We start from the raw sequence: 26,961 nt of genomic DNA on the forward strand, positions 1-26,961 counted from the left end.
TCTGCTTGCCCTCCACAATGTTGGTGCTGTAGCGCTCTTTGATTTTCTAAGGATGGGGCTGAGGGTCATAACCAAAGAACAAGCAAGCATGCATCAAAAATATAAGAGTTGTTTGCGCGGATTATTATGTTTACTTTGACAGCCCTTATGTTAATATGGAAACTGCCTTTGCATAATGATATTGCTGCAAAGGTAGTGTGCAAAAAATATAGAATTTATCTATTACCTCTCAGGATCTGCGATATAAGGCACCTAACTATCATGTTTCACTTTTCCTGTTGAAAATATCACATATTTATTCTCCATGTTACATTCGTTGAATCTGTTGTTTGCGAGGCTTTGTATTTTCGTTGTGCAAAGCTCTTTAAAAATACAAAGTTTATTTTCATTAAAAAAAATACCAATACAATGACATAGCCCCTTAGTCACTTTCTATGTCTTTTAAAAAATAATGAAGAAGAAATAATGAGTTGAAAGTTTCAGTTTTGTGCAGCCTTGTTTATTTACTATATTAATGGAAACCATGATTAACACAGCATGAAGGGTACAGTTTCCTATCATAAAGAGATATTAAATTACCTTTAACACATCACCTCTTGACAGCTTTTGGTTTAAAACAGATCATTATTTGATTTTGAAAATGAAAGTTAACCTAGAACCATACATCGTTCCTCTGCTGACAAGATGGGCTCTGCTTTCTTCCTCCCTATCAATCAAAGAGTCAGCATATCTGTTCCCTGAAATCCACCATCAGTCAGACTGTACCCTGAGAGACTTTAAAGAATGCTTCATTACATGAGCTGTCAAATTCAGGTAATATCTTTCACAACTTTACTCTTCTCATCTGCCCAACACACCCTCACTATTCCCCATCATACATCCGAGCACATGCTTTTTTCTTATCCCCAAACATCATGCATAATGCACTGCACCTCTGCCTGCACTCTGCATGTCGTACATCAAACGTCAATGCTAATGGCAAATACACTGTGACGGAGCAGCGGCTGCATCCAAAGAGTTGCTCCCCTCAGGTTTAAACTTGCAGTCTATTATTTTTGCCCACCTCCTCGTTCTGACACTGAAATGATCTCTGCTTCAAGGAGACTCTCTCTCTGTTGCTGTGGAGTTGGAGTTCAGAGGGAAACAGAATTTACAGGCAACCAGACATGAGTGCTGATATTAATAAAACAGATCAAAGTGGACTGATGTGAGTGTTCATGTTTAGGCATGCTAGTACTTTACTGCATGTGAAAAAAAATTCAAACAACTTTAACATTTTTGTCTGTATTTGGATCTCACATCCATCAGATAAATGTGTAGAGTTTGAGAAGTCTTTTTTTTTTGCACACACACAATCATAGGCTTCTGCTCAAACAAACTAACTGTGGCAGATGCAGCAGAATTTCTGTTCACTCTGTAAGTCCTCAGTCTTGGATTTGCGAGTGCTCACTAAAACTGTGCATAGAATTTTTTGTCCTTGATGGTTTTCTCTTGACATAAGGTATCTCCTGACAGTGTGTGCCTTTTGTTATACCTGAAAGCATCAACCTTTGCTTGTATTACAGTGTGTTTGAATGAGGTGTGAGTCACTCATTCAATGCAGCAGTTGTGTAAGTAGTGACCCAGTGGGTATAGTAAAAAGAAAACCACTGAGCTCCTTGACACGTAACTGATTGTGCGTCACTTGAAGCTAAAATAAATATCCACACAAAACATCACCTTGGAATGACTGATGTAATCAAACCCTTACTACTTGAAGGAAAAATTACTTTAGCCAGCATAAATATAAATGACTAGAGCCTCTTTCACTTATGCACATCTGAAAATTCGAAATTCAGGAGCTCTGCCCCTAAAATTGATCAAAGTTCTCCCTCACTGGGTGAAGTCTATGTTGGATGAGGGGGAGGTGGGCAGTGGGGCTGAGTATCAGGAGGCAGGACATGACACTAAAATAATCTGTAAAAGCCACATAGTAATGTTTACAAAATGTTTGTGGATGAACCAACAGAGAGCATCATTTGCATCACTGCTATGTAAATGGACAGATATGCAGACATCCTCACTGTTCTGTTATTGTAAATTATTCTCCTTCTTCAACCTCGGGTGATTTTATTCATCCTGTTACGTCTCACTCCTCTGGGATCACTCTGGTTGCATGATATAAATGTCATCAACCCTGCCCACTCACTCACAGTGAACTTTCCCTAATATTTCCTTCTGCATTCCTTACGTCAGGGACATAAGGCCCTTGGAAAACACATTTCAGGTCTGACTTTTTTTATCAGAGTTTGGATTTTTATCTAATGAATTGAAATTGAAGAAAAAAAATCCAGTTTGTTCACACATGCAGCCCACTCTGAAAATTTGTTGAAGTTTTGGGGAGTTTTTTGTGTGTGAATACAACTTTTCACCATTTTTACGAAAACTCTCAGGGCCTGATTCATTCATTTTTCCTTCATCAAACACATCAATTCCACCTCTGGATGACCTAAATATAACAGATCTGTATATAAAGTCTGTAAATATTACTTTGACATTTATGTTATTATAATAATCAGGGGTTGAATCACTGTCTGAGGCTCAACCTCCACACATACAGTCTGTGACATTACTCATGAGTGTTTTTCTTTTAATCTGAAGGAGCTGCTTTTTGTTAGCTTGCTCCAGAAAGTAAGCTGGAAATAAATTGTACAATTTATGTTGCATCTGTCATGAATCTACTCCACAAATAGGAAGGTCTTCCGCTCTCCATTCAGCTCATCACATACAGTATGTGGATAGAATTTAGCGCTGTCAGGATGAGAGCAAGCTCTGAGTAGCACAGAGAGCGAGGCAAATGATGCACAATTTTTAGTGAAGAATCCCCCCCTCAGTGTGCTTTTACAGTTAAAGCAATGTTTTTTTTGAAGAGCAGAAGCCCAGGAGTGTTTTTGTAGTTTGTGTTTATTTGCTGTTCCGTCATGACTGTACAGTGTAAGTGTGACAGCTCAGTCACCAACAGATATCAAAACTAAACAGAGAGTCCTGCTCCTGCTGTTGTTTTTCATCCTGTCTGCCTTTTTATAACTTTAAAAATAAGCTATGATTTGAGTCACAACACCTCAGAAGAAATCAAAGACTATCTAAGAAGTGGACATGGTCACAATCAACCCCTCATCTGTGGACTACTGTTTTAAAGCCTCTAGTTTTGTATGTCGGCTGTAGCCATCTTTTTTTCTAATTGGTTTTCTGTTTTTGGTGTGGTGCAGCTCCAAAGAGTTGTGTGTGTAACTGGGAATGTGAGACCACAAATCCCTGTAAAAAGTCTGTGTATGTGTACTCTAAAATTTTTGGAGTTCAAGATCCGGTGAAATGAGTGTGTCAGAGTAATCATACGTCATCAGGTTATATGATAGCATGCATCAGTGAGGCAGGTGCTTGGTGTGAATCCACACTATGAGTTCATCTTCTGCTGTATCTCCCCCTGGCACAGACAGTGTCAGGCTGGGAATCCTGGCTGCTTTGCCTCTTCGTCATCACGTCCACTCCACAGGACTCAGCTGCTGAGCCCCTTGTGTCACCTGATCATGCTGAGAGCCATTCACCTCACTTGGCAGCTCTCCTGCTCTCTACTTCTACCTGAGTGGATCTTAGGGGATGAGTTCATACTCTACCAGCTGTATGTCAGATCATCATATTCTACTCAGGGTTAAAGATGGACATTTAACACCATCCAAGCAGCTGACTCTTCGCTGATCATCACCCCCTCTGCACTACTTTTGCCAGATCTGTCAAGCTTTACAGGCTTGTTGACTGTTGACACTGTAAAAAAATCCAAAATATATATATTGCAATCATAAGTTATGAAACATAACTTACAGCAGTTTAATTAATTCAAGTAAAATACAATTTTTATATATTTGTTAAGGTTAAAAAACAACTGTATTTGTGTTTGTAGTAAAGATGGTCATAATGTGGATCAGCTACTAAAAAAGGATCTAAGGGATTTTGGGCCATTTAAAAAATGCCACATTGCATGGGCCCCGACACTTGACTCCCTAAAATTATAACACTCTGCAACATTCTACATACAGTGGATTTTACTTTGATGCAAGAGAAATGGAAAAATCATCTTTTAAAGCTCAGATGTTATTTTAATAACTCAAAAGTTAAACTAATCCCTTTTTTAGATGGAAAATTCTCATAATATTCATGTAAACCTTGATGTAAATATAACACAAATATATCACTGTAATACAGATTTTTTTCCTGAACGCCAAAAAGCTCCTTGTATTTTCTAGGAGCAAATGCTTATAAACGGAATTAAACAGAGATACAGTTGACTTTGGCGGACTGGCAATGTGGATGTTCTGGAGAATCACGTTACAGCCGATTGCCCAAGACGGCTGGTGGCCGCCGCGCATTCCTCTCATTGTCAAGTTTATTTTCTAGTCGTCCACTTTGTATTTTTGGTTCTCACTTGTTATCATTGAGGTGGAACACATTGTGGTTGTTAAAGTGTTCCGCACATCACAATAAACTGACACACCTTAGGCCCATCTATTAGATTAGTGAAAGCTTTCATTTTATACCAGATTATAAAGTCAGTGTTTGGTTGTTATTTTTGCCTTTTGCCTCACAGCTCAAAGAGGGAGAGTGGGGGGTAGAGAGAGAGAGAAAGAGAAAGAGCAGAAGAGAGTCCAGAGAGAAAGAGAAAGAAACAGGTGAGGAAGTAGACATGTACCCAAGACTACAGAATCATAACGCCAATACAGCTTCTGTTTTTCCCGCATTCATTGGAGTGAAATTCATTCTACCCTTACTCAGTAACCCTCTCACTCTGTCTCCAGCCTCAAACTTCTTCCTCGGATTCAACAACTCATTCCAGTGCGATGGAATCAGATAAACCACAACGCTGCATACCTTGTGGTGTGTCATGCAGTTTTGGCCGTAAATAATTGCACCCTAAGTACCTCTTATCTTTTGGTAATGAAGAGGAGGAAAATTGCTGTGTGCAACTTATAACCAGAGTCAATGAAGACACCGTGAAGACACTTTTAGGGTAATCAAGTTGACTGAAGATAAATGCATGGACAAGTTTTTCCAGCTGCTGGGTAAAAAAAAGGCAGATTTTTGTAATAAGCGCATATTAAAAGCAGGATCAATATTTTTGTAGTTTGTGTCGTACAGACACACATAGTAGGCTCACAAAGTTGGTTGAAAACATTGTTTCAAGCTGTCTCTTAAATGTTTACAGGTGACTAGTTGTCCAGTGTGGTGTTTTTCAGATAAGGAACTGCTTAAAGACAAAGGCACCCAAGTCCTGTAAAGGACAGAACAGAGTTGCTGATGTTAGCCTCAACCTTAATATCATTCAGGTCTGACCTTAAAGGAGAGTGAAAACACGACACAGCGTTTGAGCCTTTGTAATACTTTTATTTACATTTGCAGTTTAACTAATCATATATATTTAGTCTATTAGTCACAGTTTTGTGCTTGTGATTTAGAAATGACACCACCCTTCATTACCAGAGTCTCACGCTCACACCTCAGCACACCTCAGGTCTTGCTGTGTTTAGGGTTTAAGGTTCACTTTTCAGGTGATTTTTTCCCAAGTCCCATTTCTCCTCTAATTGTATTCCCTGTGTATTTAAATGCCTGTGTGAACATGGTGAACATGTGTTTCTGATCCAAACTCAGAGCTGAGCGCTGTGAAGAGAGATCTTTCTGTGTTGATGTGTATAAATCACCTTGTTTACATGGAGGTTCAGTGGGTTTCTTCGGGGGGGGCTGTGTGGTTCTGCATCACGTCCGCACATGTACCTACTGCCCCTGATGGAAAATCAGGCTTCATGCTTATTGAAACAGTGATTAGCAGCATGGGTTTCATCTGCAAGCTGTTTGAAGACTTTGAGAGTTTAGCACTCCCTGTTGCCTTCTTTGCCTTATTCGTAATTCTTGTAGTTTTATGGATGTTTTTGCCTCAGACATCAGTATTGTCTTTTTCTTGTCTAAATTTATCTCTTTTACCCTACATGAGAGCTACTTGTTCCACTCCTCACACACCATCCTGGCATTTTGGCTGGATGGGGTTTAGGCAAGCTAACACAGGCTTGTAACAGTAAATATTAAACACATCCAGCTGACACTGTGAGATGGCCGTCTGCTCTGCTGCTTTGTACCCTCTGTGGCTTTTTACAGGCTGCTCTGCATTGTGTTAGGTTTAAAAAGTTTGAGCAGTTACACATAGTGCAGAGGCTGACTGCAGCCACTCAAACACAGCGAGATGCTTCAGATGCAAATAGGTCAGCAGAGTTGAAAAAAGTTAGGAGAGTGGGAGAGAGCAGTGGGAAAGTGGTAAACAGTTATGCTCTGGTTTTGTCTCTGGAACATGTTGTGGTGTTGTTTATTCTGAAATAAGACTCAATGTAGGAGGAATGATAAACTACTCCAGGCACACTCAGTTTTTTCATTCATTCTTTCACCCACTCATATACCTGCCTCCTGACTGAGGAGCTTCATACCCTCTGAGAGATGGATACTGTGTAACCTTCACGTGTCTGATTCTTTTCCAACAAGTCCTCATTTCTTCTCTGATCCTAACTGAATAATTCAAGTTTTATTTTAAAAGTTTAAAACTTGTTTCATTAACTTTAAACACATCTAGCATAACATTAAGGCAGGGGTATCTGGGAGTTTGCTAGCACTTTGCAGCTGTAGCAGTAAATAAACGGTTATAGTTGATCGTTGGTCCAACTTGCAAACATTAACATTTTTCAGTGTCTGCATACCAGAATGAAGTCTAGCATTTTTGGCGTTGGTCCTCATAGTCTTGTACAGGAGAGACTAAATGTCATCCTGATTCTAAATTTGCATTGCTTCATCTTTATCGGAGCCGGTCTATAAACTTTGCTAACCTGCATCCTTTATAGAGAATTCTTGTCTATATTAAAGTATGGGGGACACATTTTGATACAATTTTGAGACTAGCTAGATAATAATAGATAATATCTGATTCACTGAAGAATAAAAAATGCTCCTAAAGAGGTAAAGTGAAAAATGAATGTGTTTAGTCACTGCACTTTGGATTTCACGAAGATGAAACAAAGTTTTAGTCTGTAATTTAAAGTTTGTATCACGTAGGAATGTATTTCTCTCTTGTTTTCAATAAAGTGGGCAGTAATAGTCACGCAGGACTCCATTGCTCATGGAGTGCACTCATCGCAGGTGAATGAAGTCCTCTCTGCAGCCTGAAGAGCATCCTCCACCTTTCCTCTCGTCTCATGCTCAAGAGCTGGAACGACTTTTTCTTTCTTTCTTCTGTTTGGTTTTAAAAGGGGCCAGCACATCTCTTAACTTCTTTTCAACACTGTTCAACATCATCCCATGGTCTTCTTCTTCTCCAGCCAGTTATCCCCTGACCGTGTTGTCCTCATTAATGTCATTAATGCACCATGAGGAGTCATGAAGTTGTGTTGTAATATATCAAATTGTATCTTGTAATAATAATTGTATTAAACATGATGTAAAACTTAAACAGTATATTGCTGTATTGGTAGTTGTCCCATTCATAATCAGGACCCGGCCTTGCCTTGACTTTGGACTTCTAAATGAAAAAAAAAGATTGAACATTGTTGGAACATTGGCTGTTATTGACATGATGTAACCTATTCATTCACAGGGTCTTATTGTTGTCTTATCAAACTAAATATTATTCTATTTTGATATAGAAAAACCTAATGCTACTCCCTTTAAAAATTTTACTGACAACAAATTCATTTTTAATGCTGAACTCCCAAGTTGTCTTTCACTGTCCTATAGTCTTTGAGGGTTTTTTTTTCATGTTATCGTGGGTCATGTGAATACTGTTTTGCACAAGAACTAACCATTTAAAAACCCCAAAGTCACACAATAACACAAACAAAGTAGCTGAGCGAGGCAGCAAGTTCTGTTTTCTGCAAAGTAAAGTATCTTCTTTTTGTAAAATGGAGCCCGGTGGCTTCGATGGTAGCGATAAAACAGCCTTTTCTGGTTCTAGAAAGTGGATATTACCTTAACAAAAATATTCTTCCCAGTAAAGGTCCACTTGGTAAAGTCATTAAACATTGAAAGTGACTGTATGAGCCCATCTTTAGGAAAAACACTTGTTCATATTGGACATACATTGATTGTGTACCCGTCAGTCATTTAGACCTGAAATAGAAATAGAGGTTTAAAACACCAGAACTCCCCTCAAAGACCTCTAAACTAGGTCTCTGGCGGTTTTTATTTGATACTCCACTGTAGTCTTCACTTAGTCTGTAATTTCACCATTCGGGTAATCATCTCATTCTCACTCTGACTTTGCCATTTATTGCACCACATGCTAGCAACCATGAGCCAAGCCCTACCTGATGCCTGGCTGGCCTTTCCCAGGAAACGAGTAGGTGCTGAAATACGTAACAGATGTTAGCAGCGGCCTGTGAATGTGCTCCTGATTAGTGTGGGAGGAAACGATGACAGGGGTGACTTGAAGCTTGTGGGGTGTGAGGCAAAGCTTCCTCAACACTCTCTGGCAGCCTCTGTCACTGGTCTCGGCAGTAAAGAGGGGACTGTGGGGCCGAGAGAGGGGAGGAAATCAAGAACCATTGGAGAGGGGGTTGAATAACTTAGGCCACAACTTGAACCAAACTTCCTCTTTTTCACCTCTTCCTTCACACTCTTCCTTTGCCAACTTTCCACTCTTCTGTCTCTGTCTTTTGCTCTCAAACAGTTGCTTTTTGTTGCTCATTTGTCCTCATCCCATGTAGACTAGGAGTTTGCAAAGTGCAGCTAAACTCCCACCACCTTTTCTTTCTCCTTTGCTCTCCATCCCTCTTGCCTTACCCTAAATATGCCTCGCTCTATTTTTAAAATGGACTCTCTCCTCTTTGCCCTCCCTTTGTCCTAAGCTTGTGCTCCCTTTTTCCATTTCCCTTTTCTCTTCTTGTCGCTCTCTCAGGAAAGAGGCTTGCTCATACACAGTCCTTGGCAGGGCACAGCTACACTTTCACACACACTTGAGCAGAGGTCTCTTTGGGCAAGGCTCCTCAGTACTCATGAGTTCAATGATTTTTTTTGTGCTCATAGGGTTCACCTTCCTGTTGGGCATAGGAAATATGTTACCTGTGCCACCCTCATATACGTACATACACTCATGCTCTAAATACGCTGTTCTGACCGTGTGTTTCTGTGTCTTGCAGCTCTACATGAATTCCCTACTGATCTGTTCACGCACAAGGAGAGAACAGAGGGAGCTGTGGCCCTGCATGTCCTGTGTGTAAGTTACCTTCTACAAATCTCAACATTCAACTGGGACTGTGTTTAAGTTGCAGAGGCACTTTTTTTTTTTACCAGTGACGTATACATTTAGTCATCTAAACTTTCAAGCATGATCACCCTCACTGGTCAGCACCAGAATTACTAGTCAGTTAGCTACCCAGATATAAACAAGCACAGATGGCATCTTGCAGTGTGATGTAGTTTGTCAGTATTTTGATCTTGAAAATAGAGACAAAGTTGTAGGCTGTGTCTGGTTAAACTGACATAAAACCACTTGACCAGAGCAACCAGCACAGACATGTAGATGCTAACCTGCAAGGAGGACCAAAGGCTGATCATACTGGTGATGCTAGCTCTACTAACGTTATCCACACTCGGTAAACCCCTTGACGTTGCCCATATTCAGCCATGTTTAAAAAATGTTGCTACATTTAAAATTTAGCAGAGACATCCACTTAAAAAAAATTATTTAATGCGTTAGTCAGATGAAAACTGGACTATGAAAACATGTAAACATTTTAGTCGGACTGACATATCTAGATAATGTGATTTGGAAGTAAGAGCCAAAATACCACAGTCACTCTCAGAGAAAATCACACATGATGCTTCAGACTGTAGTTTGATTGGTTGGTAGAGGCACAGAAACATAAAATGCTCATTCTAGGCCCGACAAACTCTTATTGAGGCGATCACTGACTGTCACAGCTCCCACGGGAGCAACTAAAGGCTTTCTACAATTTATTCAACTATGCTGTTGAACATCCCAACAACTGTAACACACTTTGAAGTGTAAAATCAGTGAAGTTCTCCTTGTAAGCCACATCAGTCGCAACACAAGAACCCAATCACTCAAACCAAAACACATCACACAGCTACAACAAACTTTATATTACCTTACGGGCCAATTACTTGCTGGTTATTATCCAAAAATGATTGAAAGAAGGGACCTCTAGAAGCTATCATGTTTTCTCTTTACTGTTTGAGAGAAAGACCCTGGTTTACCTTCATCTCAAAGCTCCCCTATGCTGCTCATTCTTATTTTACCAGTCTGTAAAACCTCTGCAGTAGCTTTGTATGATTTACGGTGCAAGTGTTTGCAAAAAAACTCTGATTTCAGGTAATAATAATAATGGATTTTATTTATAGGCGCCTTTCTGGACACTCAAGGTCACCTTACAACATACATAAATACATAATACAACAGACTAACAATACAATACTAATAAAATGAAAGGGGTGGGGTGGAGGGGGGGGGGGTCCTTTCAGTCCTATAGAGATAGATTAAAGTGAGTATAGGCTTGGCAGAAAAGGTGAGTTTTGAGGCGGGACTTAAAGGTGGAGGGGGAGGTGGAATTTTGTATGTCCTGGGGGAGAGAGTTCCAGAGGCGGGGGGGCCGCAGCTGAAGGCTCTCGACCCCATGGTGGTCAAGCGATCAGGTGTGAGGGTGAGTTGGGTCGAAGAGGAGGACCTGAGGTACTGTCTCTTTAAGGCTCCTCTCCCTTCTACCCAGCTTTCTCTTGATTGGTAAGGTTTCCAGAGGCCTGCCATACATGCATGGACTAAAAGGACGCCCTAAGTGTTCACTGACTGTGAAGCCAAATCATTTAGAGCTCCCTCTGATGATTGGCTGCAGAATAGATCATAAACCCTGCCTCACCCAATGTACCTGAAGTACACGTCAAATAATTGTTGTTATATTTCAATCTTATCATACTTGTTTATGTCCAAGTTCTCAAGTTTATTTCAAACTAGTTATTTGAATTTAAAAAGATGATTGATGGATTGACAGCTCTGTTGGCAAATGCAGGCTCCTGTAACCTTTTACACCTGATTAGCAGAATAGAGAAGGAATGGCGAGAGAAAATACAACAAACACTAACACAAGAGTCAATTCACTTTCTCTTTGGTTAGCAGAGATAGTGTGACGTCAGTCCTGCTAATGTTGGCCAACTTTGACAAAAACAAATGACAAAATAAGTTGCTGCTGAATTGTGATTATTCAGTTACATCATCACGCATGTTTTTCATGCTGTGACCAGACATAACATTTTACATTGGAGCTGAGTTACTGAGGAGTGAGCCATCTTGTGCTGTCTCTGCTAAGAGTTGGACATGAAAGCAGCAACTGGTAAACTACAGGTAAACAAAACATAGCAGAATAACCAGTACAACATCATTGGGACGGATAAATTCTTTAAAATCCAAGCGCATTCGACCCTCAATGCTGCAAAGAAAAGGGCTGCCTGCAAAATGTGTTCGTCATGAGAGCACTTTGGTAATGTGTGAGCAATTGGATGCACATTGGTCAGCTCTCTTCCTCTTTTTTATACTTTGTTAGTGACAGTTACATAACAAACAAAGGGGCAAAAATGATAATAAGACAAACAGTAGACGTACAGAAATTAAAGGTTACAGTAATGTAAAGGTCATGTATTATTGGTCTGGTGTGACATCATTCTTCTAAATTATCAACTGTGACATTCAATTGAACAGTCCACTAATTTACATTTTCAGTCCTTAACCTTCAAATCTTCCCCCTGGAACAGCTCATCAAATTTTTCTCCTCATCATCTTTTTCTCTTCCTCCTCATCACTTATTTTGTCTCCTCATCATTTCTTTTTTCTCCTCTCCCACCAATTAACAGTGAAAACATGTTACTGGGGTTGCCACGCTAAACATTAAAAGAAAATGGATTGTTAATGTCATGTTCGGAGTTGTTCAACTCAAAAGCTGATTGCTATGTAAGCGCTGTTAAGTAATTGCTCAAATCATCATCTTATTTGTCGATTATTCATTCCAATAATGGATGACTAGTAAACCTTCAAAATGGTTGTTAGTTGAAGCCCTAATCTCATCTAGATTCCCATACGCCCTCAGAAAGATCTCAACCCTCAATACTCTTCTCGCATTTGTTTATCAAACATATGACCAGTCCCAGAGGTCTCTCCGGAGTGGCTCAGCAGGGGTCAATATGTGAGGTCGAGTCTATCTCTCATGTGTGGGCAGAATGTTCTGGTACATGATGACCTATGTTGTGTTGTTCAGTTGCTGATAGTCTCTGGGGGTCTGACAGTAATGGAAGTTCATGCCAGCAGAGGAGTGTCTCCAGAGAACTTTGCTGAGCATAATCTTAGAACTAATAACCACTGAGTGGACTGTTTCTAGAACATGTCTGACATTATGGCCAATGTCACTACTTACTCTGCACCCACCCTATGAGTGCCTTTTCATGCTGCAGAGGGGCAAATGAAAGTAACCTTTTCTGAGATGCCCGTGTATTAAAAAAAACAGGAAGAAAAAATAGAGTATGTCATCAAAAGCTTTTTTTTTCTGTGATGTCTAACCTTTAAAATAAAAGTACTTCATGTCCTTTTGTCGCAGTTGTTTCTAGACTGTTTTGTAGAGAGGACAGCTTGATGTGAATTTCAAGACAGACAATCAGGACTAAAACATACTGGGTCGTTAAAATGAAGTTGCAATTTTCTACTTTTCCATATTTAGGAAATGAGAAGCCTGAGGTAAAAGCCTGCCTGCTGTGTCTGCAGATATTTGAACTGTGACATGCCTTGAAGTCACTTAACACCTCAAACAGGTTTTCAAAAATAAATCAGGAAGTGAGCCAGGGAACAGGATGAATGGAAGTATGAGGGTCTCTTATCATGCTCAGTATAAAAAGCTGTAAGCCAAGTTACTTTGTCAAGTGTTCTTCAACAAGGGATCAAACTGCTGCAGCTAAAACTGGAAACACAATCATTATTTTGGCATATCTGGGGTTAAATTCATCCTTTACTCAGAAACAGCAGTCTTAACTTTAAAGCAGCACTCTTGGGTACAACCATCTGAGGCTAAGTTTGTACTGCAGCAGCAGCAGGTTTGGTTCCAACTCTTGGCTCAGTGCCTGTGGGTCATTCATCCTCTCTCTGCCAGATATTCCTGTCCTGTCTTCATAGAAAATATGCGTTTCTTTGCATTAGATCTGCTGGCAGTGAAGCATTCATTTTGATGTGATTAAGATACAGAAAAGATAATAAGCACAGCACAAATATTTGCTGATGTGTTGATGCCTGTCAACAAGGTAAATATATCGTCTGATATGATGTTCAAACTGATACATATCAGTGAATCCCTATTTTTGATTGTCTTCCTCTTATCATACAGTTTGTGTTGTTCTTTTTCTTAGGAAGTGTGTCTCTTTGGCTTCAGCATTGTTCTCGCATAACTGTTGGCCCACTGCTTAGTGAAGATGGTAGAAAACAGTGCACCATATCCAAATACAACAGCAGGTTCCAAATGAGGCTGCTTGTGACTTTTCATGAATGTTGACACATCCAGTTTATAATTGCAGAGAAAGTAGCCCAAGACCATCTGGAAATACAAGGACCATAGGCTCGATCACAGCTGTGTTAACAAATTCAGCTGAAGATAGTGGCTGAACAGACCGTTGTTCAGCTGAAAAAGTCCCAGATTAATACTTTAAGGTCCACTCACAAGCTTTTTCTTGAGCTTCCAATCAATCTCACAGTCTTTGAGTGCTTTTGGTTCACAGATGTTGATTTAAACACTGGATCAGATCACGCTGTCTCTTTCTGTATTATCCTATGATTTCACTGTCAGTCAGAGATTGGATTAAGCTTCAGATCAGTCATCTGTGTAACATTTTTTTTCCACATGTGAATTTTAATATCAAAGTGGGGTTTTTTTTTTCACAGCTGTTCTTCTTTCCCTGCTCCCCACCCCCTCATATTCAGCTGTTCTCCTCAATGTTTGCATCATCACCTTAAAAAAAACCCTCTGAAAAACAACAATCATAACTCCAGATTAGAGGACTAAATATCTGCATGCAAATAATAGAGACATATCATGTGTTATTACATTTAGAGGACTGTGACAAAATATTTTATTTCCCCTGTAATGCATATACATTGGACATTGTGAGGTTTATGAAAGACTTTGCCCAAAGCTTTTCATATGAAACCATGAAACTGTTGCATGAGAATGCTTTGCATGATCATTTTCTACAGACAAACACAACCACATGCTGAATATGTGTGGGCTCAGTGTTAGCTCTCATGCAGATGCTTTTTAGTTCAGCTCAATCTTACCTGCTTTCAGGAGAAGGAAACAGAAGAACTCATGGCGCACAGTAAAAATATGACTCATTCCTAAGGCCAAAAGAAAAAGGCAATATTCACTCTCCTCGCCATTCTTGGTGTAAGCAGGTCTTTGAAAGGCTTGTTATTACAAAGTACAAAAATATTCATGCTTTCCTTTGTTCACACATTCTCAGTTTGTCGTGACTACCTGACATTTTCTCTCTTGATCATCTCAATCTGTCTCTCATCTCCCTCCTGTCTCTGATCCTCTCTGTGCTCTGTTTGTAATTCTAAATGTCAGAAAAAAGGGCACACTGAGGTTGTTGTGCAATAACCCCAAGGGAAAAGGAAACATAACATTAACAGACGCTTTTAGTATTTATTGCGTTAAATTTACAATCAGACTTGACTCTTGTTGTCGTGAGACTCTTCAGGGGACATTCAGAAAAGGTTACTTGTGGTGTTCCCCAAGAATCAGTGTTGGGATCATTTGTGTTGTTACGCAGGAGTGGCGTGTGTTTCCAAAGTACTAGCACAAAGTTTATTTGCAGATGGTGTTGATTTAAAGTTACTGTAATGGGATTTTCGCTGGCTATGAAACAGAATGAAATAAACACTAAAACCTCTATGAACTATAAATTAATCAAAAGAGAATATCAGCAAGAAGAATGATTTATTAAATGCTGTTGTTTGTCATACCTGTAAATACTGTCATGGGGTAGGTGGAAAACAAAGTGAGTGATACATAAAAAGCATTTATTAACATTTTTAAGACAAAGTTTTGAAGTAGGGGACATGTTTGACTGTTAAAAGAAACCAGAAAATGACTTGAGTCAGAGAATACTACCAACGCATGTTCAGGACAAGAGATATTATAGACCTGATTGTCCACAGGGGGCGCCAAACCTATAGAAAATACGGTATTGCTTTAATCTGCTTGTAATAAAAATTTGAGAGTATTTGAAAATAAGTTTGTTTGATTTTGATAATCTATCATTTATTGTGAGCAAGACTAGAAACATCATTACTGGTAATGACTTAACATGAAGTTTAAATAACAGAGCAAAAAAGCAATGGCATGTTCTCTAGCATTGAAAAAATGACACTGCTTTTACTACAATGAATATTATAAATCATGTCGGAGTGACACAGCTGGTGCAATTCATTATATTCATTTGTACCTTCTGAAGTCCCCTCTCTCGACTGATCCTGAAATCGTTCAGAAGCTTCCTCTCTCAGAAGTTCAGAGTGTGCTTCACAGGTGTATCACCCACGGAAGTCTTTCCACTGGAGACATAACATGGTTGGTGTGGAGGCACAACATTTCAGGAAAAACCACACCTCCACACAAGTCTTTTTCTTACAAAGTGTTCTCACATTGATCTAAAAAAAAATACAACTGTTTGGATCATTGTGATGGCATATGGTACAAGAATAGAACATACAGGGTCATTCATTTGAACAGGGGTGTGGCACAACTAAATGAATAACATTAATATAAGCACACACAGCTCTACAGTATTTTACTCAGTAGATCTCAGATATGATGATTAATGAAAAAGACTCAGTCATTATACCAAATAAACACTCATATGTTCATGAATTAGAACAATTCAAAGGAAGATCAAGGGCCTGTGTCCTTTACCAAAGATCTTCCTGCTTGCAGCGCCAATGACCTCCATATTTCAGAGCGCTTCTCATCAGGGCTTACTGTTGCTAGGTTATGGGAGTTGTCCCGCAGCACTTTTCATGCAGTGTCCATTTTCCTCAGTGGAGATCATTAAATCTGCTTTAAAATGCTCTTTATGCTTTAGAGTTGCTTTAATTCAGTAGAGATGTGAAAAAAAAAAACAGTTGATAGAAATCATGTTGTAGTATCAGCAGCAGCTGTAGACCTGGACATGGTTCCTTGATGAAGCTGGTGCAGTTTGTTTCTTCTCCATGCAGACCTGCATCATTGTTATTGACAAAGTTGATGTCAAAAACACCTTCCTATCTAGATTTTTGATTGGTTGGCAATCAAGAAGTGATACTGACAAGCAGAACAGTGTTAGAGAAGTTGAACGTTTTTCAACTGAGAGCGCTGAAACAGTGTTTTTGCATTTAGGACCCTTTTTGTATAGAAAAGCACAAACAATGCGGTTAGTGGACACAGGCCCTGAATGCTCAAATTACCAATTAAAGTAACACTACTTACAACCAGATATATCAAACAATTGACACGTCTCAATGAACAATGGTCTCTTGTATTGTAAGACTTTTATGTGACTAAGATTTTCACCTATCAATAGCCTTTGTGAATGAAACTCTAGGGTCTCAAAACAGTGATCAGATTAGGGGGTCCTTGATCATTTGTAAGAGAGAGTGTGACAGGTGAGACTGCAGTAAAGTCCATCATCATTAAACGCTACAGATTTAAGTTATTCTGTCTCATGCAGAGTTTGGGACTTTGATCTCTTGTAACTTCAAATAGTGACTGTTTTAAATGATTTCCATGTTTATGCGGTTGAACATTTTTGCTTGTTTTAATCTACCTGTAATCTTGACGGCATTTGAAACGAGGGAAGCCCCAATGTCCTTTTTGATGATAAATAAAGTTTTGGATTGAATTGAATTGAATTAGTTCCTGGATGTACAGGGCCACATGAATAACTGCAGAATCTATTTGAGATTTTCCTTGCTCCTGATTTTCTGTTGACATTTTCTTTTCCATTAAGCATCCTCACACTTTAGCTCATATGATGTTAAATTTATTATTTAGCTAATTTTTCGTCTTCAATTTCAGTCTCTCGCTGTCCCAACTCTTTGGATCTCTGTCACCTCTCTATCTGTTGATGCACTGTTTTCTTCTGTAGTATTTTTTTTACACTAAACATTGGCTTTCATAAAGTACACATCCAGTTTTTTGCAGATTGATACGATTAGATTGGTCATCCTGTAAAGTACATGTTCAAAACTGAGTCTGTTTTTCTTTGATTTTTTATCAAAGCCCTATCTGAGTATCAAGCAAAGCCCTGTAGTTATAAATTATTTAGGTTGCAATGTTACAGCATGATGTAAAAGACTACCTGCAGGACATCTCTGATATAATTTGAACTGGCATGTTTTCAATAGCTTTTGTGACTGTATGGGTACTTTGTTCTGTCTACATGAGTTTTCATCAGAGAGTCATGACCATGAGAAGTCCACTGCTCATGCAGCCATGGAGAGCTGTAGGAAGTGTTAACAATATCCACAAACTCATTTTCCACAAACATTTTAAGCACAAATAACTTTTAAGACTTAGTTGTATAAGATTTTAAGAAAGGATATGGCTGCAGGTCAAATAGAAATTGAATTATATTAAAGAAGATCATGTCTGGCATGTAAGTTTGATTCTGTGTGCTGAGAGCTACACCCTGAAGAAGGTTATGTGTTTCTCAGCTTGTTTTATTTTAACATGACTCGTCTATGTTGTTAGTATTTTCTTGATGATATAGCCAATTAATGAGGCCGTTTCCCTTTTCGTTAGAAAATGTATGCACAACTCTGGCGCAAACATTGTGCAAAAGTCTAATGAACCAGTAGAAACCCCATTATTTTTTCATGTGTCAGGTCTGGTTCTCTAACTTGGTCTTGCAGTGTCGCCCCAGGTCATGGTTCATGCTGCTTTTTCCAGTAAAGACAGTTAAGCTTATTCTGGAAATAAAAATACCCGACCTCGCCTTGTGGGCTCTTTTAGTGCCAGGAAGTTGAAAAGTAAAAACCTGCTCCCCTTGTTTAAAATGTAAGCAGTGTGGTCCCACAGTCATGTTTTTCATGAATATTTGATGTCTTCTCTGTTAATGTGCTACTCTGCATTTTCATCGGATTAGACCTCTGTATCTTTCACCTTCAATTACTCGCTCACTGCTTAATTTTTCATGGTAATAAAATCTAACTTTAATGTAGCAGTTAGAGCGCAGAGATGCTCCTCATTGGAGATAAAGACGGAGATTTGTTCCAATTAAAGAACAAAAGGAACAAGAAGACATGGAGGGTGGTAGGCATTGTCACGTGGGCCTGCTAAAATTTTAAAAATTGACGGATAAATAATTCTGACAGCTGGCTGATCTTTATTACTGTTGTTGTGTGGACTTTTCCCCCCATGGTATCATCTGTATAAATCACATCAGGCAACATGTTCACACTTCACTGATCCCTGAAATATTTCTCTCTCTCTCTCTCTCTCTCTCTCTCTCTCTATCTCTCTATCTCTCTCTCTCCACAGACTATCTACATGTTCTGTGCCCTGGCGCTTGTCTGTGATGACTACTTTGTCCCCTCCTTGGAGAAGCTGTGTGAGGTATGAAAGTGAACTATTAAAAGTCCTAAAAGCTTGCTCCTAAAAATGTTGTCATTATATTATGCATTAATGACTAGACAGGCATGGTTTGAAAATAAAAGACTGCACTTAAAAGTCCATGGTTGTCTCTAGATTTACTTTGCTAGAACTCACTCTGCTCTACTCAGATACTTTGTTACATGTGTTGATTTTTTTCGAGGTTCTTTTATTTGAGACTAAGTCCTTCTTCGTGAATTGTGCTGCTTCCATGCACCCTCACATTTCTACTTTGCTCTCTGATTTTGTTATGCAACAGTCCTGCCAAATCCCTGTCTAACCAGGGCGCCGGTCGGCCTAGCGGTTTAAGGTGTACAGTACACCCATGTACTGCTATCACAAGATTTATTAAACATTCACACATTAACTGTGCTTTTTAGGTCACATCTTATATATAATTGTAAGCTAAAATGATTGTAACACAGTCACCAAACAAATAATTCAGAATGAGACCTTGGTTTTGATCCTTCAGCTCTCAGCATGATCTTCACTGTCATTCATTGAATTCTTCTCCCGTGATGTGTCAACAGGAAAAAATCAACTAGCTCAGCTTCCAGGAGTCTCACTACCTCTGTAGTCAGAGCTACACAGCCTAAGCATCATTAATTGTGCAGATTTCTTGCTTTGTTCATGATTTCTCTGAGCTTTCTAGTTAAGATCACACAGCTCAAAAAGCGCCTTATTTATGGTTTTAATTGAAAAATAAAGTGCATTGACAGTTTGGCTTTGAATAGAGGGCATTTCAGCCACTGCTAGAAAATTACTTTGTAGGAATGCTGTAACAATAATCACTGTCTTTCATCCCAAAAATAATGTAATTATCGAAAGGAATTGAACAAAAATATGTTTTTGAACATGTTGATGTCGTAACAGTACTTATATGTTGAACACTGGCTGAAACAGGACTTCATCATCCAGAGCTTTCACCCTCTACAGCAATTTCCTTACTTCTTTTAAGGAGGAAAAATATTAACTCTTCATTTCTCTTTGCCTACTTTCTGGCAGCGTCTCAATCTCAGCGAGGACGTAGCAGGTGCCACCTTCATGGCTGCTGGCAGCTCAGCCCCTGAACTCTTCACATCCATTATAGGTATTTAGTGTGACCACCTCCTACATGTCCTTGTCCCTGTTGTTTATATGAAACACGAGCTTCATTAAAGTAGCTGTAGTTGAAGAGAGAAACATGCCTGTAAATTGAGGGGTAATCCCAGTATTTTAAAACTATTATTCTTTTTTTACATATTCAGAGGCCTAAATGATCAATAGGTTATAAACGTTTTTAGCTTCCCCAAGAACCAGGCTTTAATTAAAATGCATTACGTCAAGTAGATGTAGGAAGTTTGGAAAAGCATTTAGACCCGTCTCAGTCAAAGTGATACCTTAAATTTAGTAGGGGCTCACAAGTAAAACTGAGTAAGGGAATCGCTTCCCCTTTTATTTTTTGGCATAACAAACCACCCACTATACATTATCCTGACAAGCTGACACTGACGTTAATCTTGCAGTTTAGAATTAATGATCATTATTGTGGTTTTTGAACAATCAGAATCAGAATCCCGGTATAGAGCTATTTTAAGCTGTTTTATAGCCTTCGGTTTTAAAAATCTAATTTCAGATTTACCAAGGATCCATTGGACCGCTGCAAACATGAGTCATATGATCACTCTGCCTCAGTCAGTTACTTTGTTTGTGTAGCTGTGGGATAAATAACTGCTCTTCTGTTCTGCAAGGTTTAATCACAGTTTTTGTCGGGGTTGGTCTGGATACTTCAAAAGATGGAAGTAACAGTGGTTTCTCGTTTTCTAAAAAGAATCTTACTCTTTAAAAAAAAAGGTCTATCTCTGTAGGGATCCTTCTTTCACACCGTTAAATACTTCTGCCAACAAGTTTAATATATCAGCAGCGAAAGTCTACACTTTTTATTAGGTGTTCTTTGATTAGGCACATTAACTTGCCGACGTTTTATTGCTGCTGGCTATCTTTGTCATTTACGCCCAAAAGTATGTTTTAAATAGAGCCCTTGTCTGAAAATACCAATATTTCTGTGTAATGGTTTAATGCTGTAGAATAATGTTTTCATACCAAGACACACTCTGTCAACAAACACAGCTTTTAACATACAGAATCGCATTAGAATCACATTAAAGTCATCTTATGTAATAAACTCTGCGGCATTGCTGATGAGGAAAGGCCATGTGTTTTCTCTTTGATCAACCCAACTCTCAGTGTAGTACATCTGTCCAAAACAACAATATGAAGAGCTTTCACTTCAAAGGCAGGGCTGTCACGTTTCATGACTTTGTTCTTTATATAGAAATCTAATTATACTTACAGACTGGGCTTAAGAGATTCAACTCTCCCCTGATTTGTGAAGACAAATCAAAGCATCTTCAGGTTTTATCAGCTACTAAAAAAACTATCCTATTTCCTTTGTGTGTGATAGATCCCTGACCAATATGGCAGAGTATCTTACCTATGTTTGACACTTACGGACCATATGCTTGTCAAATATTTCAACCAGGATCGCTAAGTGTGCTCCAACACCTAACCTGTTCTCTCTACAAGTCATAATGCTTTGTGTTTCCTGGCTCATTCTCTCTTCAGGGGTGTTCATCACCAAAGGTGACGTGGGTGTGGGCACCATCGTGGGTTCAGCTGTCTTCAACATCCTCTGTATCATCGGTGTGTGTGGCTTCTTCGCTGGCCAGGTACGATGTCATAGCAGGGTCACAGGGTCACCTCATTTCGGCAATTTCACTGATTACAACCATAAAGCTAGATATCACCTTAGATCCCAAGCCACATGCACACAGTTTTGAAAAGTACTTGCCAGGACTGGGCAATAATGCAATAAAATATGATCAGGATACTTTTTTATGATGCTGCCGGTGTAGAGAGTAAATCAAATTTGATGAGAATGCATACAGAAACACACGGAGTAAAGCCTTTTGACTTTAAAATTGATGTCTTTTTCAGCTCTCCAGCACATGTTCTTTTCAGCCGAAGTGTCTGAATCATAAGCTCAGTTTATTCTTACGTTGGGGTCTCTATGGTGTTCAACCAAAGTCTCTAAAAGAGTCTGAATTATCTGCAAAGCTTTCCTCATCTCAAACACTGACAGAAGCAGTTATTAATACTGTTTGGAGTAATTCAATTAAGCAATTTCATGGTTAATAAATGTCTCCTCTCATAGAAGAGTCAGTTTGGCTTGGTGGTTAAAGAGCACGGCCTGAATATAGAGACTGCAGTTGCCACTGGTTTGCCTCTCCACCTGACCCTTTTTCTGCATGTCTTCCCCCACTCTGTACTCCCCTCATTTCCGGTCTCTTTTCAGCTGTCCTATCTAATAAAGGCAAAAATGCCTGGAGAAATAAACCCAGATGCTCTTCATCTGTCCAATGAGGGGGCTGCAAGCTGAGCTGCCACTAACTGTTACATGTCTGACATCATGTCACTATTTCTGTCAATATTTCACATATATCTGAAAGAATAAACCAGAGCTCACTTGGGTGTAAATTGTACCACAATCCTATGATGATTTTGTTTCTCGACCTTGTGCTCATACATGTTTATTCTTAAGAATGAAGGGAACACAAACATACTGCTAATTTTTGCATGCTAAACTCCATGTGTCATGTGTGAAATACAGTTTCACTGAGCCATGTGTAAACCAGAAGGATCCTACCTGTGATTTTTACAAATTTATTTCATGCAATGTATAACCTTTGCTTTCAAACATGTACCTGCTTCTGTAGCCTGTATGACTTTCATATTTACTCTGTTGTCAGTATTATCAGATTGATCTTGTCTTTGGCGTGTTTTTCGATGAGAAATATCACAGATCAGACAGGCAATCATCCACATCTCTGAATATTAAAACGGCCAAAAGAAAAGTGAAACTTCTTTTGGAAACTTTCCACTCTGCTTTGTTTTTATCTGGGCAACACTTTCTGTTATATTCTCTGTGTGCTGGCTCTGCTCAACCAGCCACATGTGCACAAGATCCCATCAGACTGAACACAAAGATAGTTTGTATCTCATTTCTGCTCTGCATCCACCCTGTTTTGTTTTGCATGAGATTTGAAGATAACATAATACAGTGCAGCCTCTCTCTGATGCTATCTGACATGCCAGGGACATGGAAATGAGCAGAGTACAAGGATAAGCTCTCTGCTCTGAAAAATATATGCACTGGACTCCAAAAGCAGTGATGCAATCCCAGATTGTGTGTTACGTAATCATAGTGAGATAATGAAAGAGAAGGGCAGGCGGTGTACCAGGGCTTGGAGGGATGGGGTGCAGTAAAATCATCTTCACTTCTGGCAGTTGCACCTCAGTAATATTTGTTAGCTTTGGCCGGCGTTTCAAAGCAGATCTCTTCTACAAAGAACTTTTGTACAGTGAAACACAGTACAAGCAAACATTGCAAGCTTTGTTGTGCTCTAACTTTGCCATCTGCCTCGCAGCAGCAAATGTTTTCTCATCAGGGAGTGGCACTTTCAAGATGTGACTTCTGACCCTCAACTTATGTACATGCAGTGTGATACTGTGTGGGAGAGTGTTAGATTGTTAGTCACTGCATTGTGGGCTCCTCCTGCATCGTATCTGATGATCGCAGAAAGTCTATAAACACACCAGAACCTTTTTCTACGTAGGATGGAACCTTTTCAGTGACTGTGATTCAGGAGGTCAACTCCACAGCTCCTGTGTTTACATCAGTATGTTAATGATGTCAGAGGCTGCACACTTTCTGCAGCAAGGCGCTGCATTGACTCCAGGCAGAATAAATGTTTCTGTAAGAGTGTATGAACTGAAGCTGCATGCATCTTTTAGTGAGTGTGCTTATCTTGCTTTCCTTTCCTCCTTGCAGGCAGTGAAGCTCTCTCACTGGGCTCTACTCCGAGATTCAACGTATTACACTTTTGCTATCACGGCACTCATTGCGGTAAGAGGTCACATGCATATACACTGATCACATGCTAGACTGTTGTTCTTGCAGATGTTTGCAGGGATACTTTGACTCACTATAAAGTATATAAGGTCAGTTTGAAAGGGCAGCTTTGGTATCAATACCCAATTTGCACTTTCTGCCTCAGCAGTACTGTCCAGATTGTAGAAAGTCATTACAGCACATCCACATTGAATGTGTTTTTTAATCTGTTTTTAACCACAACAAACCTCCCCTCTGTATAGATTGCATTTGGTTGTATTAAACATGCAGTATGTGAAGAGTTATGTTATCATAACACTTATAAGAGAGGGGAGAGTGCTTTGTACTAAATGCATGCGCTGATAATGAAAAAAATGTTGTGCTAAGTGTGTGGGTGGAGACTGTATGCCCAACAATGCAATGCACAAAGGGTTTGGAGCAGTGGTTGCAAGTAACTAAAATAATTGTGTTTATCTAAGTACGCTTTTAATCTTTATTTCAATAATTGTGACAAATATTTAAAAAGTATTTCTGTATGATAATTTTTAAAAATGATTTTGACTTGTTCTAGCTTAAAGTGTAACAGTTATGTAGACTTATAAAAAAAAAGGCTTAAACAAGCTTCTAGTTAAAGGTGTAGAATTTAGTTCATTTAACAGAACACACTTGGTAAACCTGGAATATAATATTCATAATTATGTTTAAAGGTCCCATGAAAAGAAAAATGCATTTTTGCCAAAACATAGTTACATCTCAGTAAATTAGAATATTGTGAAAAAGTTTGATATTTTTCCTCAGTTCTTTGTGTTTTTATATTTTAATGTTGATAATTATGACCTTCAGTTTGAGAAAATATAAAAGTACATATCTCAAAATATTGGAATATTTCAGTACTTGGTTGGGGCTCCTTTACCATGTATTACTGCATCAGTGTGGCAAAACATGGCGGCCATCATCCTTTAGCTCTGCTGAGGTGTTATTGAAGCCCAGGTTGCTTTGATAGCAGCCTTCAGCTCGTCTGAGGTTTTGTGTCGGGTGTTTCTCATCTTCCTCTTGACACATACCTCACAGATTATCTTAAGGGTTCAGGTCAAGTGAGTTGGCTGGCCAATCAAGCACTATATCATGTAATATGTAATATGTAATATCATGTTGAGCAAACCATTTGGTGGTAGTTTTGGTGCTGTGGGCAGTCGCTGAGACCTGCTGGAAATGGAAATCTGCATCCCCATAAAACTTGAAGAGCTCTAAAATCTCCTGGTAGATGCTGTGTTGACTTTGGAAGTTTTTGACCAACATCAACAGAAGTCATGGCACCCCAAATCTTCTCAGACTGTGGAAACTTCACACTGGACTTCAAACACCTTGGATTCTGTCACTCTCTGCTTTTCCCCCAGACTTTAGGAACTTGATTTACAAATAAACTGCTGGATTACTTTTCATCTGAAAGGGGACTTTGAAACACTGAGCAACAGTCCAGTTCTTTTTCTCCTTAGCTTAGGTCAGAAAGTTCTGATGTTTCTGGTTCAGGAGTGTCCCTTTCTTGAAGACATCTGTGTTTGGTGGCTCTTGATGCACCGACACCAGCCTCAGTCCATTCCTCGTGAAGCTCTCAAAATGGCTTGACTCAACTTTTCTTGACAATCCTCTCAAGGCTGCAGTCATCCCTGTTGCTTGTGCACCTTTTCCTACCACACTTTGCCCTTCCAGTCAACTTTCCTTTGATACAGCTCTCTGCAAACAGCCAGCCTTTTCAGAAACAAGCTTCTGTGGCCTACCCTCCTTGTGGAGGATAGTGATGCTCATCTGCTGAACAACTGTCGCGTCAGCAGCCTTCCACGTGATTATGGTTGTATGTACTGAACTAGGCAGTGATACATTGTATTAATTCTGTTTGAATAGCAATTTGTCAAACTCAAATGAAATATTCAAATATTTTGAGATGTGTATTTTGACATTATTCAAGTTGTAGGCCATAATTATCAAAATGAGAATATAAAAACAATTGAAACATTTTAGTTTGCATGCAGTGAGTCCTGTATATATCATACTTTTACTGTATTAAAGAACTGACTGTTCAACACATTCTAATTTACTGAGATGTACCTGTTTCAGTCAGCCTCCAGCCTACCAGTGAAAAAGCCTCTACATTGCTTCAGTAGCCCACTTACTTGGAAAACAGCCTCTACAGTTTGATGTTAATTTGCTCCATTGCAACAAATTCAAATCACCAAAAAAGCGCCAAAATATATCTTTAAAAAAACCTTGTTCTTTTATGACATACCCACAACACTGATAACTCATCAGCCCTATCACACAGTGGTGATTTGACAGTGTTACAGATGTTTAAAAATAAACCTTATGAGTGATTTTAGAGATAAAAAAAACTCCTCACTGGTGCCTTTCTGATTTTAAAGTTGTTGTAGCAAACCTAAATGTCAAGTTTGCCCTTTTCTGTCCTGTCTGAGCTCTGGACCAGTCATGCCCTCTACTGGATGACATATTGTAATGCAGAATTCATTTAAATATCAATTACTGTCTGCACCTAACTCTTCCTTTGTGTCCCCTTTGTCTTGCCTTTTTAGTTCATCTATGATGAGAAGGTTTGCTGGTGAGTACTGATTTTCTAATATCTAAAAAATAAAACCAATACTATGTGCAATTTTTTAAAATACAGGGTGATTCTGTAGAAGTAGATTACTGACTTTGTGTTTGTGTGCAGGTGGGAGTCTCTCGTCCTGATACTCATGTATGCTGTCTACATCCTCATAATGAAGTAAGACACCTCCTCAAAAACTGCCACTCAACTTTAGGTAGCTAATTAGTTTCAGAAAGTGAATGTTCCCGTTTCACTTGTTTGTCCTTTGTAGGTTTAACGGCAGGGCTCAGCGTTACTTTGACCGTCGAAAGAAGAACTCTTTGAATCTGGCCAATGGGCTGACAGGAAGCACTGATCTGGAGGACAACGTCACGTGTGATGCTACTGCAGTACTGCTCAAGAAAGGTAACACAGTCTGCTGTCTTTTTTTTTTGCACAGGCTTTGTCCTCTAACGGGACTCTGTAGGTTTTAGCTGCTCACCCCAGCACACAGAAATTTACATAAATATAAAGGAGGCTAGGTCACCACCCATCATCTATTTTTGTCCAGCTTCCGTATAAGACTCATGGGAGATTTTATCGGCAGAGTTTCTTTTGTCTTGTCCTCAAAGCTAAAACTGCAGCATGTTGTCTGTTTGGGGCAGTGTATATGGTGAGAAAGCCACAAACAAATCCCTTGTTCTCTTACTGCCTGAAGA

The 26,961-nt window shown here is 39.2% G+C and overlaps 1 protein-coding gene across 1 annotated transcript in view; it reads left to right on the forward strand.

The window, feature by feature from the left end:
• The window catches only part of LOC117815329 (sodium/potassium/calcium exchanger 3-like), a 75,008-nt gene that overhangs the window by 33,124 nt on the left and 14,923 nt on the right, over positions 1–26,961 (forward strand). Inside the window, exons 3-10 of the mRNA XM_034686981.1 lie at positions 9,201–9,277; positions 18,624–18,698; positions 19,740–19,824; positions 21,339–21,442; positions 23,605–23,679; positions 26,250–26,275; positions 26,387–26,440; positions 26,535–26,668. Of these exons, the coding sequence (XP_034542872.1) occupies positions 9,201–9,277; positions 18,624–18,698; positions 19,740–19,824; positions 21,339–21,442; positions 23,605–23,679; positions 26,250–26,275; positions 26,387–26,440; positions 26,535–26,668 (630 nt within the window). The remainder of the gene's footprint in view (positions 1–9,200; positions 9,278–18,623; positions 18,699–19,739; positions 19,825–21,338; positions 21,443–23,604; positions 23,680–26,249; positions 26,276–26,386; positions 26,441–26,534; positions 26,669–26,961) is intronic.

The sequence above is a fragment of the Notolabrus celidotus genome, chromosome 7, assembly GCF_009762535.1.
Source record: "Notolabrus celidotus isolate fNotCel1 chromosome 7, fNotCel1.pri, whole genome shotgun sequence".
In the NCBI taxonomy this organism is placed as follows: domain Eukaryota; kingdom Metazoa; phylum Chordata; class Actinopteri; order Labriformes; family Labridae; genus Notolabrus; species Notolabrus celidotus.